The sequence below is a fragment of the Furipterus horrens genome, unplaced genomic scaffold, assembly GCF_987537825.1.
Source record: "Furipterus horrens unplaced genomic scaffold, mFurHor1.1.pri manual_scaffold_6, whole genome shotgun sequence".
Taxonomy (NCBI): Eukaryota; Metazoa; Chordata; class Mammalia; order Chiroptera; family Furipteridae; genus Furipterus; species Furipterus horrens.
Genome location: NW_028327176.1, coordinates 164,434,090 through 164,451,642, shown reverse-complemented (window position 1 = coordinate 164,451,642; position 17,553 = coordinate 164,434,090). Strand labels below are relative to the sequence as shown.

Genomic DNA, 17,553 nt, shown 5'->3' with positions numbered 1-17,553 from the left:
GGAGATAATCTGTCTTCTTTATAATTCAACTGGGGAAGCAAGGTCATATAGTCAGAAATACTTGGACCAAAGTAAAGAAAAAGCTTAATTAATTGAACAGTTATTGAGCCTCAGCTATGTGGAAGTCTTTCTAGCAAGATGTCGATGGATAGGGGATCAGGGCAGAGAACATCAATTCTGAGTAAGACAGTCTTTGCTTTTAAAGAGCTTAATATAGTGAGGACAATATATACATATTTAAGTATGTATAAAACAAGGAATAATCAATAGTTTTTAAAAAGACTGCGAGAGTTTAATATATGAAGGGATAATATATTGGATTACCAGGGCCAGTGGTGAAAGCTTCCTGGAAAAGATAGATTTGAGTTATACATTGAAAAAGAAAGGAGATTGGACTTGCAGAAGAATGGTGGGCAGGACAGCAGCCCCATCTGAAGCCGAATGTGTAAATAGGCTTGGAACATGTGCGGAAGTGAAGGGAACTGGGGTATTAAGAGTCCTGTAATTACCGTAAAGGCTTTGTGAAAATAAGGTTGGAGCACATGAATGATTTTCAAACCTTTCCAAATGTAGCCCTTAACTATTGAGAAACAGGTATTATGACAGGATTGTGTCATCATACCTGATTTAAAAGAAAAACTATGTTTGTAAAATGCAAAAACAACAACGACAATAATATTTGAAGCAAATTGCAGAGCCTTCTATAGCTACTATTGTGTTTGTTTATGAGCATGCAGAGAATGAGGGGAGGTTCTGTTGGCAATAAAAACAAGTAACAGTGGGAGTGAAGAGAAGTAGGCCTGCCTACAAAAGAGTAAATGACATTCTTTGTCTTCTATTATACTTGCCACTCAATACCATCACTTTAGTCTCTCACCTACAGGATTCTTTTGATATTTAAAGCATGTATCTTAAGAAATACTATTTAAAACATGTTGGAAAGCACATAGATTTTAGTAGGCCAAAAAATGATCACCCATACATATCAAGTCCTAATCTTTGGAATCTGTACGTGTTACTTCACAAGGATATTGACTTGGGGAGATTATCCTGGATCAACTAGGTGGGCACTGAATCCAATCACATGTCTTTTATAAGAGAAAGGCAGGGGAGGATTTGACATGCAGAAAATCAGAAGGCATTGTGCTAGAGAGGCATTGTATGTAGTGATGTGACCTCAAATTTAGGAAGCTAACAACCACCAGAAGCAGGAAGAGGCAAGGAACCTATTCTCTCCTGGAGCTTCTGAAGTGATGCCTTGATTTTGACCTAGTGATACTGCTTTTGGACTTTTGGTTTGTGGTAAATTTGTTACAGTGGCAATTGGGAATGAATATGTAGATGGAAAATTATTTTATGATCTTTTCTCTGAGGTTTTGCTGCTCATTCAGCATTTTATCTTATTTGAGCAATGATAGAACCAGGATTTTCTAATCTACAAACCATGGGTTTTCATCTTCTAAATTTGTTTACTTATTCTTCCTCTATAAGTCTTGTCTCCTTTGAGGTTCAGCTTAAATAATTTTGATATAACAAAAGTTGGAGAAAACCTTCTTTCAAAATCAGAGGCTTTGGGATATGAATTCATAGAAACTAATGAAGAAAAACAAAACTTGGCCTCATAGGAAGAGGATGTCTTAATGCAAATTTTTATAGTCAGCCAAGTTCATACATGCAGAATTTATAAGTTTCTTGGGGATTTGGAAATAGCTTGAGATAATCTAATTTAAATATATTGGCAAGTTCCTTTAGCTTTGTAGAATTTATTTGATTTATCTCAAAGATTTACTTATTTTACTGCAAAATAAACTAGCACTGTGTGTGACCTTAGCTGAAAATGTAAATATAGCAATTTACATTTTATTCTTTTCATATTCACCTTATTGGTACATATTAATGAACTGCAAAAATATAGTGGTAATGCAGCAAAGTCTATTGATAAGTTCTGGGAAATTAGTTAAAATGTATTTCTAATTTTGTACACTAAGAAAACATTATATTATATTATTAATTTCCATGTCTGATACTGAATTTACATTTATTATAAATACAAACATATAATAAGGAACCTTTTTTTTTTTTGTCTTAAAATATTCCTGTTAAACGGGAAGATTCATAAGATCATGGCTTGCAGAAGCCATTGCAACATAATCTTGTATTGAGAGCATCATCTGTTGCAGTGTAAGTAGTAGTGGTCATGTGCTTAAAAGAGATGACCTCAGTTGCTAAAGTACATGGTGATATAACAGGATAAGATTTGTCCAGACGTTTACACAGCTCTTACAGGGAATTATTTTAGGTGTATTTACATGGGTTGAAATACTGTGTGCTAAAGGAGTGAGTCACTGTTATGACTTGAAATATTTAAGCAATTTAGACCTTTGTAAGTACATTAAATGCCTATTTTGAAAAGGAAGAATATGGCAGACAGAGACTGAAATCTTTGGGTTACGTACTTGCTTGCCCTGATGATGTGCTCTGTTTGTAAAAATAAGAGATCAAATAGTTCTGTTTTGAAATAGACTAGATGAGAAGTGAGTTTGTTTCTTTGTTTTTATCATAGTTTTGGAAAGAAGACTTCCCAGCAGAGTTTTAACAAGAAACCATAGCAAAATATAGAGCATGCAAACACGTGGGGTGCAAATCCTCTGGTGACGATAATATGAAAAGAAGTGCATTAGTCAGGATTCTGCAGAGAAGCAGAACCAACTGGAGATGTAAACACAATTTATTATAAAAACTTGGTTCACAAGACTATGTAGGCAGGGAAGTCCCACAACTATTTTCTATAAGCTGGAGACCCAAGAAAGCCAGATGGGTAGCTCCTGTCTGAGTCCAAAGGCCTGAGAACCTGGAAAATTGATATATAAATTCTAGTCTCAGTCCAAGGGCAGGAGAAAACCTCTGTCTCAGCTCAGCAGTCAGACAGAGAAAGGGAATTCTCCGTTCCTTAGCCTCTTCGTGCTAGAGGAGACCTCAGTGGATTGGATGAGTCCCACCCACCCTAAGGGGCCACCTGCTTTACTCTGTCTGATTCAAATGCTGAACCCACACAGAAGCACAGTCACGGGTACACCTAGAATAATGTTTAACCAGATATCCAGGCACCCATGGCCCAGCCCAACTTGACACATAAAATTAACTACCACAGGTACTAAGAGGAAGGTTGCAAAGGAGCTAAAAGAGAGCAGAGAAATTTCACGGGGGCCAAAACCACGATTCTAGCTTCCTTAGAAGTTTGATAGGTCAAGTTTGACTTCAAGAAGGTGCAGATTCAGGGTCAGAAGTTGGTACATGCAGGGAAAAACTACAACAGGACAGCTGAGTGGCGCTGAGGTCATCAAGTACTATAAAGAGTGCTACCGGTTTCTACGTCCAAGTTTAGGTCGCACAGATTCCAAAGAGAGGTGGCTTCTGATCTTAGATGGAGGCTCTCCACCTTTCTCTCAGTTCTTAATTGGAACACTATTAAAGCTGGGCCCCTCTCTGGTCCTGTCCAGAAGGGGGTCTTGTTTCTCAGCCATGCAGAACAATCAAAAATGTTTATTCTTATTGTCATGCGCTGCCTAGAATTCCTTCCCAGGCGTGTGCCTACCTTATTTTGTTCCATCAGACCAAATGGTTCAAACCAAAACATAGACTCTGGCTCCCATCGATCTGCTTTTGGCCTCACCGTTTAGCAAAATCAAACTGACCCGTTTCTGTTGTCCGTTAGTAGGTAAACATGCACGTGACTCAGCAAGGAAACTTTGGGCTCTGTTCATACTACCCGAGACCTGCTTGTTTACAAGGGAAATCACACTCATTGTCAATGCCCATTCGTTTTCCTATCAGAGGTGGTCAGGGCCACGTTTCTTCTGCCAATTTGGACTGAATTCCTTTGACTGTGGGCCCACTTCTGATAAAAGGAAAGGGAGTGGAATTTTGTCAGTTAATCCCCCCCGTAAAAGCAGCTTGGCACCCATAGATGCAACATGGGTGTGCAGGTGGGAACCTGTGTGAGGTGCCTGTCCACCACCCTGCTGCTCTTGTTCTCTGCAGACACAAGACGAGATCGTTTGGAAACATCTCTTAGATACAATGTAAGAAAAGGAGATGGAGCAAACAGAGTGAACAGAATCTGAAGGAAATGAAAAACTGATGAGAAAAACAGAGTAGAGCCTATATGATTTCTGATATCACCTGATTCTTCACTTGTAGTTTTCCTTCTTGCTAAGACAATTAGAAATTATCTGTAGCTAACAATTTTGGGATAATTGTTAATATGAACACATGCCACTATTAATAATTTATTGGCCATCTTTATGGATCTCTGTTTCTCAAATCATACTTGTTTTTTCTGATTTTAGTCTTTGCTTCATCACTTTTGCCTTTTTTGCTTCTGTTTCTACTACTCAGTTCAACGTAGGTCAGAAAAGCTCAGTGTTTTTAAAGCAGAAACATGTAGAAAGAATGATATTTTATAATGTAAGTTTTTAATCTCTGTGTCAGAGCAGTAATAGCAAGTAGCTAAGGTTGGGCAGGATCCAACACTTGATCTATCCATTATTTGTACACTTTGTAGAAGAGTGCAATTTTCCTTTAAAAAGCTTAGCTTTCTATATGCTCACAATATGAAAACATACTAGGCTTGGGGGATTGAGAAAAGTTATTCTCATAAAATCTAAGGCTCAGCAAAGCCCATGAGAAAACAATTTCACATGAATGTTAATGAAACAGGAATTGATTAGCACCATCCAGCAAAGGTAGGACTGGGAGGGATTACTGAGGACTGGAGCCGAGCTCTGGGATCTGGTGGTGATGCTGGAAAACAGGGCCTCAGAGGTCTTTTCCGAATAAATGCAGGGGTTTCTTTTTCTCCATAAGCTAGGAGTCCTTGACAGTAGCAGGACTCACTTGGATTGAGGTGCTTAGAAACCAGTTTTAAGGAATTCAAAACGTTAAGTGGGAGAAATATATGAACAACGAATTCACTGATGTGGAAGTAATTGAAAAAAGCAACTATATACTACAGGTCAAAGGAAAATGTAGGCATTTGTTTGAATTATTATAGATCTTAAGAGACCAGAAGTGGGAATGGCAAAAAGACAACAAAAGCAACAAACCCAGTGTGTTTTACAAATTGGTCGCAGTATAATATGAAGCAGGGATAAAGGAGAAAAGAGTATTGCTCAGAATATGAGAGCACGACGACACCGCTCAGTGATGGGTGGTCTTTTTTTGGCTTCTGGAATAGTGGGCAAAAGGTTAAGTAGCCTATTTGCATTTACACTGTAAAACTGTCTTTCAAGCAGCTGCATCCAGATGGTCAGTGGTTAAATCCCTGCCATAACTGAAGAATTCGGAGATCGTATATTTCCTGATTCCCTAGTCACTGCTAGAAAGTGGAGATGCCAGGGTCTGCCCACAAAGAAGAAAGATATGGAAAACCCAGGGAACAAGCCTTTATGAGCTTTCTTTAAGATTGTCTTACTTCATTCTTAAACTATGTATAAAAGAATATTATTGCCCCATTTTATAAATGAAGAAACTCAGATTCAAAGAAGTTATGGAACTTCCCCAACTCCATGTAATCAGTGAATGGTGACCTGAAAAAACCTTTCTTTCCCTAAAACTCCAGCCGACCTCTGTTGAGCCATGATTTAGAGTATGTACAGATAAGAAAGAGGACCAGTCAGCGCATAGGAATTTAGAAGAGACTGAGATGAAAGAGCTAGAGAAGGCTTCATTGAAGAGATGGATGTTTGTCATCAATAGGGTCCTGTTTAGACAAGGAGGGGGTCTTTGAGTGTAAAAACAAAAGCTTCATTATCTAGAAGTGGACAAAATGTCAGTTAAAATGTCTTGGATGTAAGTGTTTGCTGGATAATTTGAATCATAGAAATTGTGAAACATCACCAGTGCTTAGATAATTTTAGCCTATCAAGAACCATTTTTAAAAGTGGTTCCTATTTTTCACTCAAGGCCAAAAGGTATTTTAGGATTAAAAACCAATCTCAAATTTTAAAGCATTTATTAATAATTTAGGCTTTATATTAAATCATCGTGGAAAAGCTGGAACTCAAAATCATTTTTTAATCTGGCTCTTCTGAACAATATTAAGTCAGTTTCTAATTTAGTAAATAAACACCTGTGAAAATTGCAGTGCAACCTCTATTAATATGATTTAAACCATGTTGTGTGTTCTCCTGAGATATGCCAGATTAATGAATTATCCAAGCCTTGGTAGAAAATGAACTGCTGAAAATAAAAGCAGAATACATAACTAAAAGTAGCCAAAAATACCCTAGCTAATCTTAACCCCTCGTTTTACAAATAAGGAAAATGAAAATAACTAAAAAGGTATTACTTTAGATATCACATCATTGTTAACTTTAACATTATTTAAGGTTTTGTTTGGTTTATATTTCTCTAATATTTCAAATTATATTACATTCAAATGCGTGTGTTTATGTGTGTCTTTTCATTTGCGTTTTGAATGGCATGTTTGGATGACTGGCCCAAATCTGGCATGCTGAGTTCTATGCCAACAAAAATGTCAAGTGCGTTTGCCCTTTAATTACATGCAGTGCCTGGATTTTAATATTCCAGATTTTTCCCTGAAGAAGAGAATTTTCTGATCCTGTAGTTTATGAGAGAGAGAAAAAAATCACTGACATTCTCATGAAGCTTTTTCCCTTTAATATCTATAGATATTCACATTTATCACTTCATAAATGTTTTACTCTCAGGTTCAGATTTAGTTGTTTGTAACCTACTTTGCTTTAAACACTGGGTGTGAATATGAGATCCAGCATCATTTATTTTATTTCTTTTATTTCTCAGTAATCTTCAGCTCAATCTATTTTACTTTTAACGGGCCATTAGTACTCGGATGCCCCACATATAATAATCAGTATATGGAGGATTATTTATACTTTCCTTTCCCCTTTGCCATGAAACTGGCCAGCTCATTTTTCTCCAGGGTTATTGTTATGGCATTATATTATTAATCTTATTTTTTACTCCCCAAAGTTAATTTTTAATTTCACCCTCTTTTATTCTCTGATCTCCTTTATTACTTGATGTTTTTAAAACAACTTTTATTAACAAGACAGCTCCATCATCTCTGAACTCTCATGTATGTAGACATTCGAAGCATTTTATTATTGATATGACACCCTTCCTCATCTCAGTAAAAAGCCACACCATCCACTTCCATGTTTTCTTTAGAGAGGTTTTCCCTCGCATTTGAATCTAACAAGGTCAGCACTGTGCCCCATCTCATCCCTTATTTTAATTCTCGGTAGGGAATTTCTCACTATCAGATCCTTCTTTACTTGTTCGTCTTCTGCTTTACAACATGGGATGTAAACTTTGTGAGAACAGAGATTTCTCATGTCTTGTTCAGTAAAGATGATTCAGAGCCTCGAAATGTGCCAGGCATGTGCTAAGAGCAACAGATCATTTACTAATGAAAGGAAGGAAACCTATGCCTTCCTCATGGATTTAAGGTGGGACATGGATTTATATTGCTCTTCTTTTAAAAAAGTATTTTATGATGTTCTCTAAGAACCTCCCAGATTTCATTCCTTCATCCATCTCTCTCTCTACCCACACAGGTCTGCTTTTTTCTAGAAAGGATTTGATGTGACCGCCAACTTACTTCTTTCTTTATGTTAGGTAGTGATTGAGATGTCAACCTTTCTTTTCTCTCTCTCTCATTCTCTCTATCTTCCTCTCTCCCTCCTTCCCTCTGTCTCTCTGAGAAGACAGTGGTAAAAATCTTCCTAATCACATTTCTCTCAAGCAGAAGTGCCAGATGGGAGTCAGGAAGCATGGGCTATATTTTTAATTGTGTCAATAATACTGTGACCATGATAAAGACATTTACCTCTTCTGAGCTTTTCCTTTAGCTGAAAATTACAGCTGAACTTTGATGTTGAATGACTTAAGAAATGTCTTAGGATGTTAACAAACCAGATACAATTTCATCACCCTGTACAGAACCCTAGTTATGCTGCTTTTTAGTACATACTTGCCATATTCTGTTAATAAGTACAGTTATCTAAATATTTATCTTTGCTTCTAGTTTAGGTACTCTCTGAAGAGAGAGCATTTGTTCATCTTTCTGACTTTTAGCCTAGTAAAGTCTTTTGTACCCCTGCGGTATTCAATAAATATGTGATAAATGATGAAGAGTAACATTAATATCTCTGTATTTTTAGATATTAGACTTCTGCCTATTGGATGTTGTTTATCTGAACTCATTAACTATGGTTCAGAAATTAGATTTGGAAAGAAAATTTTATCTGAATTTAATTATATTTAACTAATACTTACTGGGGCCTTATTATATATCAGATAATTGTCCTAAGCACTTTATGTATTTTAATACATTTAATCTTAGCCTCAACCTAGAAGGTAGGTGCCTTTATTATTTTTCTTTCACCAATGTGAAAACTGAGGAACATGGAGGTTAAATCATGTAAGGTCACCTAGCTCCTAAGTGCCAGAGCTGGAACTCAAACTCAAATCAATGGTTTTGTTATACAAAAGTATTTAATCTCACATGATTAGAGTAATTCCTATATTTTCTAGATATGTTGACATTCTTTTCCCATTGCTATTATGTGGAACAAAATTTTTCTTAAAGCATAATTATAGATTTCATAAATCAGTTAACTCTAGGTTTAATGTCTGTTGTTTCAAAAGAGTTAAAACGTTAAACAGTTCATTTTAGTGGGTATATGCTTTCATTTGCATAACACATTGATAAATGTTGAATATTTTTATTTGTCTTATTCATTAGACTAAACTGTTAGTCACTATGTAAATCATTGGACATAAAAAGATGAATGAGATTATATCTCTGCCCTCAATTAGCTCCCCAACTGGCATATGTTGCAGACTTATTGAAAAATATTTGCAACACAATTTTACATGTGGTTTATGGACAGATAATTAACTCATGTTTTAGAGGCAAGAGAGTAGTTAAGGATAAGGTCTTGGGAAAAATAAAAACATAAAATCTTATGATCTGACTTTCACTTTTGGAGGCCTGACAGAGTATGCACTCTGAGTAACTACAGAACAATCCTACCTGGATAGAACATGTCTTTACATACATTGCTGGGCTCACAGCACCTGGTGCGGGGTCTCTCTTCTGCCTCTTTCACCCCCAAAAAGGTAGGTGATTGGAGCTGAGGACAGGAATAGGCAGTGGGGATTGGCAGTCCCTGAAGGAAGAGGCTGAAGATACATCATCAGGTCAGTCCTAAGAAGGTTCCATATAGAGGTGGTAACTGTTAAAGGTTGCAGAGATAGTCTGGGTCCTGTGGTACCATGTGATTACTGGCAGAAGTTGCTGCAAGTTCTTTCTAAGATGAAAGCGTGATTAATTTAGGCCTACAGTTTAACAAAGCAATTAACTCACAAAGGTTACCAAGCATTCAAGTAAGTTACAGTGAGAATTTGCTAAAACAGCAGATCTAAATCCCCAAAGAACTGCAGGTATTTGGATTGTCAGGTACAGAGTACAAGAACAGTGATTTGACTTGAGATGGTAAATACATAATGCAATACACAGATGATGTATAACAGAATTGTATACCTGAAACCTATATAATTTTATTAACCAATATAACCCCAATAAATTCAATAAAATATGTTTTAAAAAGAGGGTTATACATAATATTAAGAGAAATAAAGTGCAAATCATAAAGATTAATAAGATGCTTTGAGGAGTAACTAAACAAAGAACCATTTGCAAAGAACCAAATGGAACTTTTAGGAAGGAACAGCATAATTGTTCAAATTTTAAAAATAACTCAGGATGGACTAAGTAGCAGCTTTACCCAAGTAGAGAGATCATTTATCAGCTGGACTTGAATCTGAAGAAGTTACCCACAGCAAAATACAAAGATGCACCAAGATTCTCAAGAAGTGGACTAGGCATTGGAACGTGTCTATCATATATTACAACATATTATAGAGCTATAGTAATTAAAACCATGCTAACCAACACAATACATATATTGCCTCATGAAAAATAATGGGTAATCTAAAAATTGAACTCAGGCATTTATGTAATTTGGATACAGGACAGAAGTGGTTTTGAAGATCATGGATCAATTAGACACTTGACCACAGATATGCAGGAAGTGGGAGTGTGCTGAAATATCTTCCTATTGTATATCACACTCAGAAAACAATTCCAGATGGATCCTGAATTAAATAGGAAATGCACAATTTTAAAACTTTTAGAGAAAAAAGAAGGCATTGTTATTAAAAATTCAAATATATAATTTCTATATTTGACTTCATTAAAATTAAGAACTGCTAGTCATCAAAATACCATAGTTAAAATTAAAGGAAAGCCATCTAGTAGGAGGTATTTACAACACATATAACTGGCAAAGGATTATTATCCACATGTGAAATATTTCTATAAGCCAGTAAGCAAAACATGAAAACCAAATAGAAAAATAAAAGGCGTCAGAGTTGTGCTCCCAGCATTTCAGAGAAGAAATTGGTATAAATATTTTAAACAAGTTTCTCAAGAGGTAATTACAGTAACCAAAAGCATATTAGGTATCGCTTTCTACCACAAATTGGCAAAAATGTCAAAGTCTGATCATACAAAGTGCTAAGTAATTTAAAGAGAGTTTACAAGTAATGCCAGTGAATAGGTAAATTAGTAGCAATTTGGCATTATCTTGTAAAGTTGACTGTTTGCAATCATATAATAGTTGCAGTCAAAATTGATGGAAAGGACTCATGAGGCCACAGTTTACCAAACCCTGAAATAGATCAAGGAGTATTTGAGTTGTGGGGGTGGCTAATGCTTTCACATGGTTAGGGTATGAAACTCTAAAGAAATGATCAGGAGATGAGATTGAGAAAGTCAATTATGGTCTAGTTTTGAAAAACCTTATATGTCATATCAAAAACTTTTGCCTTTTCTCTTGAATGGAAAGCAGTTAACGGAGTCATTTAATCACATTTGCATTTTAGGAAATGCATTCTGGTGGCAGTATATACAAGATAGATCTGTAAAGACCTATATGGGAAACAGAGAGTCTTAGTGAAAAAGCAAGTTGATTCAAGAAGATGGAATGGAGAATTAAGGACAAATTTCAGGCAGAATTTAGCAAATAGACCTGCCTGTGTTAAAGAACTAATAGAACACACTAAGGCTCTGTTTTGCTCAATTGAATTAATATAACTAAATGAAAAGCTCAATGAAAAATTCATATGTGAAATAAAATATTTGCCTTTCACTGAGTTACTATGAAGCAAAAAATATATATTTTACTAGTTTTTTAACCTTTAAATACATTCCTGAAATGTGATAGTAATTTTATTGCCTTTGCAAAAAGTATATTTATCATCTCTTCAGAGTTTTATATAATATTTGAACTGTGGTTTTAAAACCAAAACAAATTGATAAAAATCTAAGACTACAAGAAGATGTCTTAAGCCATATGAAATTAATCTGAAACATTTATAATATTAATCTTTATTTCAATTTCATAGTTGGTTAAAACCTTTATATACTACTGCACTATTATTTTCTACATCATAATTTTTCAAGTAATATTCATATTCTTATTAAAAAGAATAAACTATATTCTGTTACTGTTTAAACAAAATATGTAACACATAGCTGTGTTTATTTTCATCAATATAAAGCTCTAATAGACCCTGTTTTTTAGTCAACAATCTAAGACTAGACAAATTTCATGAGATCACATGATATGATAAAGCAAAATGACTTCAAAGGATCATTGAGTTAAATAATACTTGCTTCAAGATGCCTGTAGGGCTTAGATGTACAGTGTGGCAAATTATTTAATTAATAATATGTACTTTACAAAACTCATCATTATATATTTATTCAATAGACTGCTAATATTTTTTAAACTGTTTTTCAATAGTGTCAGTGCCCTTGTTCATAATTTTACTTTTTATGGGATGGACCCAAATAGCTAACATCCAGACCATCTTCCCCCAGGACAGCAGCATCTACTACTACTTCTGGTACCAATGTTTCACAGTTTATAAAAACTTTTCCCATCATTATGTCACCTGGTATTCCTAAAAACTACATAATAAAGGTGCTACTATTATTTTTATTTTACAGATAAAATAAATAATGATTGGGAAGCGAGTGTGAACAATTTTTAAGAATTGATTATAACTGAGAAGGGAAGAAAGCTCTAGTAAAATACCTAGAATAGCAGTAACAACCTTTTTGGCACCAGGGACAAGTTTAGGGAAAGACAATTTTTCCACCAACTGGGGGTGGGGGTGGCTTTATAGGCTGCCACCAGATGCAGCTTATTTGTCACTTGGCACTCACTGATAAGAGTTTTGATATGAGTCTGCAAGATATTTGTTTATTATGGTCTCTGTGCAGTCAGACCTTTCTGCTAATGGTGATCTGTGTTTGCAGCCACTCCCCAGCGCTAGCATCGCCACATGCACAGTTCGCAGTAGGGATCGCACTCCTATGAGAATCTAATGCCGCCCCTGATCTGACAGAGGGCAGCACTCAGGCAGTAACGTGAGCGATGGGGAGCGGCTGTACATCCAGACAAAGCTTCACTCGCTGGCCTGCGGCTCACCTCCAGCTGTGGGGCCCAGTTCCTAACAGGCCACGGACCTGAACTGTAGCCCAGGGTTGGGAACCCCTGACCTAGAGGATGTGCAGAATTTACAAATGATGGTATCTCAAAATATATTACACCTAGAAGCTTCTATCCCTAATATCCTTCATAAAAATGGAAGAATGTTTTTGGGTGATGCAGCTCTTAAATAATATTATTTTTAAGTACATTCTGAGGTATGTTTCTAGGTTTTTTTAAATCTGATTGTTTTAGGTAAATTATTTTTAAGTAGTGGGAGGAAGGACACAATTTTAAAGTTACTTTAACTATTTTTGGAAAAATAAAAAGCATCTCAAAAATTTGCACAATCAAAATGAAATACTGTCTAAATTTGTTCTCACTGTCCAAAGAATTATGCTGCTCTTAGCTTTAGAACACTGGGGACTCAGAACATTCCTTGACAGATAAAAAGGTAAAGATTTATGGCAAAGGAAATCATTTCTGAAAAAGGTGCTCTACATTGCCTCTGCCTATGTGCATAAATTATAAACAGGGCTCAGGAGTGCAGTCTCTACAATAGCTTTTTGCTCTTTTTTAAAAAACAGAAAATAGAAAATGCTCACTTCGGGCTACTGCTTGTGTTTCTGTTAATGACTCTTCTAAGTTTGAATGACTTTAGATAGGATATTTATATTCCTTAGTTATATTAGGCCAAGAACTTAGAAAAATATGTTTGATTCAAGTTATCGAAAGTAATACATTTATGCAGACACTTAATAAAAATACTCTTAATACTCTTAGTAGTCATAGTAGTAATAATAATAATAATATATTTCATAACTAAAGACTTTGAGGAGGCTTCACAATCAAGAGGAAACAGCCACCAAAACATGTTCCTAGGGAGAGCTGCATTTAGCCATCACCTTCATGTTTATTTGGTTATTTAATTACTAAACCCAGCTAGTATTAAGGCTGGCTGTTCATACTTCATGATGTAGTTTATATTTGCCACCTGAGTGTTTTATGAAGGTTGCTTGCTTCTGGTGGGGCTTAGCACTTATGAAGATTCTTACAAAACATGCTACTTGTGTAATAATATCTTTAGAAATTTATCTCATAATAGAATGTTTTATTGAACTACAATAGTGTATTAAAATATGTTTACCTCATTGAACAAGAACTGGTCTTTTAAAGAGTTTCAGAAGGGATTACTCTTTTAAAACAAAGTGTAACCTAGAACTTGATGAAAATAAGCTTTAATAGGTCAGTAATAAGGTCTTTTTGCCTGGACTTATGTTTTTTTCTCGAGATTTCTATGTCATACATTCTGTTCTCTATTTGAAGTGGTAACTGTCAAACATATCCATTTTGAGAATTACAAGCAATATTCTTTTTAGCTTTATATGCAACTTTAAAATATATTCCCTGTCTTTATTATTTGTGTGTATGTCTTTTTAAAATTTTTATTGAATTTGTTGGGGTGACATTGGTTATTTAAATTATATCAGTTTCAGATGTATAATTCTATAATACATAAACTGTATATTTCTAAAGTTGCTTTTGGGAAAAGAGATTCCCGATATATTAATACATGTTTTGATGAGTTGAACCATAATGTGGAATTACAAATATGGTAAACATTGAACTACCTTTATTCATAATTAATTAGCTTGGAAATTCCCTGAAGCCTGTATACATGGAAAGTGTCAAGGAAAAACCTCTTGCTTACCATAAGAAACAAACTCAAGGCTTGCTTTTCCTATTTGAGAATAATAGTTACCAAATACTGGTTCACATGGAAGCTTTCTTTTATCCAGTTGAAATAAGATAACTTAAGGGAGCTATAGTGAATTGTTTTGCAAAATCAACATTTCTCTCTAACCCTTTTTAAAACCATGTTTCGTACTGGTTTAGCTTTAAATTATCATTTTATGAAGTGATATTAATATTAGATACGTTAGTTCTTTTTACTTTCTTGCCTGGAAAAATTGAAGTTAGCAACCTTGCGTAAGTCCCCTTTTGAGTGACTCTGGTCGCAGGTATTTAGATGTGCAGAACTGGGGGTAACAATGGCGAAGAGGGGAGTAAAGGAGCCAGGACAAGATATCTAAAGAAGAAAGAATTAGAATGTAGAAAAGTGAATTACTTTAAAAGGAGAAGCAGCAAATTATTCATTGGAAAGGTATGAGGTTAGGTTTAGGGATTTACTTGTTTGTTCATTCAGCTACCATCCCTTGACTCTGTGATTGGGTCTTTAAGGCAGTTTTCCAAATGGGCTGAGACCTGAGAATCCCCTGTATCTCATCACACACGTTCTTAGCGGGAGGGGCTGTGGATCTGGAACTGCTGTTTTAGATGATAGAAGGAAGATGTGTTAGACTTTGTCCCTGTTCTTGAGCAATTTATAATCCATCTTCATCTAAGCTTCAATTTGTTAATATAAAATATAGATAATACTTTTCCCTGCCAATTTTTGTGGTAAAAGAAAAGTGTCCTCAGAGGGCTACTAGAGCTTGTAAATTAATTAAAGATTATAATTTTTAGTATGCGTGTATATGGGGAATGGTGGTGACTTCAAGAAAGAAAGGATTTGAACATGCACAAAAAAATGTTTTTTAAGATTTTGCCTTCTCAGATTTCTGTTTTGCAAGTTTATTATCTGGGTTTTCTTTGTTAGGAGAATGTGAATTATTTCTTATTTATTTATTTATCTATTTATTTATTTATTTTAAATTTTATTTTTTGGTTATTCAATTACAGTTGTCCCACTTTTCCCCCATGTAGCAGCAGCAACAGAAGAACCAGAAGTGATTCCAGACCCAGCGAAGCAGACAGACAGAGTGGTGAAAATAGCAGGAATTAGTGCTGGAATTTTGGTGTTCATCCTCCTCCTCCTCGTTGTTGTATTAATTGTAAAAAAGAGGTAAGGCCTGATTTTGTTATGTCTCGCTCATTTATCATTTGTGTCACTAGATGCCAACTACTTTTTTGGTTTCCTTGAGCTCTTTTAAATTAGAGAATTAAATTTAGAAAAGAAATTGCATTTTAATCCTGTTGTCATCATCTGAGTCTTTCTCAGGCTTCTCAGATAAATTTTTACTGGTTATTTGTAGTTTAATTTCAAATATAAATATCTACTTTTTCTCACATTAACCTTGAAATTAGTGTATGATTTAAATATCTCAAATGCAGAGATACTTGAAGTACCAGTTTATCTTGTATGTCATGTTGTTTATTTAGAATGACAAAATTAGGATTTATCATAATATCTGGGTTATGGTCTATGAATTATTTTGTACTCTAATTTTCTAAATATTGGCATAAATAAGATATGAGAAGAATATAAACATTATTTTGTGAAACTGGATATTAAATATTCACTGATTATTTTAGCACTTTAACATGAAAAGTCAACTTTTAAAAATTGAGCATTAATCTTTTATACTGTATTAACTACTACCATCATCTTCTAGAATTATATGGCGATATTAAGACCCACTAAAGTTTCATATGTACTCTAGTCTGGAGATTAAAGTATACTCCTGCTAAAAACATTTTAAAGTATACAGTTTATACTTTATATACTTATATGCTGTATACTTATATAATTTGAACTTTTCCATTCTGTACTGTGTCATTATCTGTCAGGCATTGTCTTAGAAATTAATACAACTCTCCAATCCTTCTAATCATATGTTTTAGATAATACTATAATTGTGAAGGACTTCTTAAAAACCATCTTTACATGCAGAGTATGGCCCAAAATAGTTTTCTGTGTAGAAGTGTTTGTAATTTATGAGTTAAATTGAGTAATGTAATAAATGATGTTGATTATATTACATTAAGTCATATAATATACTATTATTATTATTATTTTATACTCAAAATATATCATTAACAATATAGATAAGATTCATATTACATGTTTAATGATTCCATCAGAGTTTATTTTAATGTATTGCCTCTTTACAATTATTTCCTGGAGATATATATGTTGGAGAAGACACATCTGCATTAGAAACATTAGGTATGCATTATAGTGTTTTGTGTTAAATTAGCTACTTACATGCTTTCCCCGATAGTGCTTTCTCTTTTTGCTGTCGTCTACCTCTGTGGTTGGAAAATATATCCTATTTGAGAAAAGAAGATTTAAGTATTTAGTAATACAGATTTGCCAGTCAAGATCAATAAGAGTATTGAGTATAACCTCCAAATCTTATGCTTTTATGTACTGGAAATTTATACTTGGAGGGTTAACTACACTAAACAGTTTAGAAAGTTAATTCAACTTTGCTTCACAATTAGAATTATTCCAGTCACTTCAGATTGGACATAGTCTCTGATTATGTTCTCACTTAGTTAAAATTGGGTGAAATGATCAATTTTATTGTGCATTTGAAAACAGTTATTTGTTACTGGAGTCTTTCTTATCCATGGCCTTCTGTTTTTGAAATAACAACAACCATAAATTAAAACATACATTTCACAAAATACATCAGAACAATTTCTAAGCATGATTTGGGAGTGGTGGGTGGGTATATGCTCTGACAACTCTCTATAATTGCATAATGTAAGAAATTCTTTTCTGGTTCATATTTTAAATGATTGGATAAATGAGCCTCAAAATGTTTTAATGTTGGAGTTTTCATACTAATGCTTTAATTGATTGCCTTTTGGTAAGAGTGTACTAGGGCTTTTGTTTCTCTTCCTCATCACCTCCATGACTAGGATAAATTGCAATTTTGTAGATAAAGGTACATATTTAGATATTTTACATTACAATATTTAATATAAATTACTTGAATCCCTTTACATATCACTAAGCAACTTTTTAATGACTTTTACTCATATGTTGTGTGTCACACATGTATCCTCTATGATTTATTCACAACTATATTTATTATACATACACAAAATCATAGATATTATAACAGTATTGAATAGCATCAAGTTTAGGGAAACA

General features: G+C 34.5%; 1 protein-coding gene across 2 annotated transcripts in view; it reads left to right on the top strand.

The window, feature by feature from the left end:
- The window catches only part of PTPRK (protein tyrosine phosphatase receptor type K), a 495,428-nt gene that overhangs the window by 439,220 nt on the left and 38,655 nt on the right, over positions 1-17,553 (top strand). The window contains exons 14-15 of one of the 2 annotated variants that reach the window (XM_090279829.1): positions 15,375-15,513; positions 16,576-16,617. In XM_090279829.1, coding sequence (XP_090135955.1) covers positions 15,375-15,513; positions 16,576-16,617 — 181 coding nt within the window. The remainder of the gene's footprint in view (positions 1-15,374; positions 15,514-16,575; positions 16,618-17,553) is intronic. The other variant, XM_090279830.1, reaches the window with a different exon arrangement.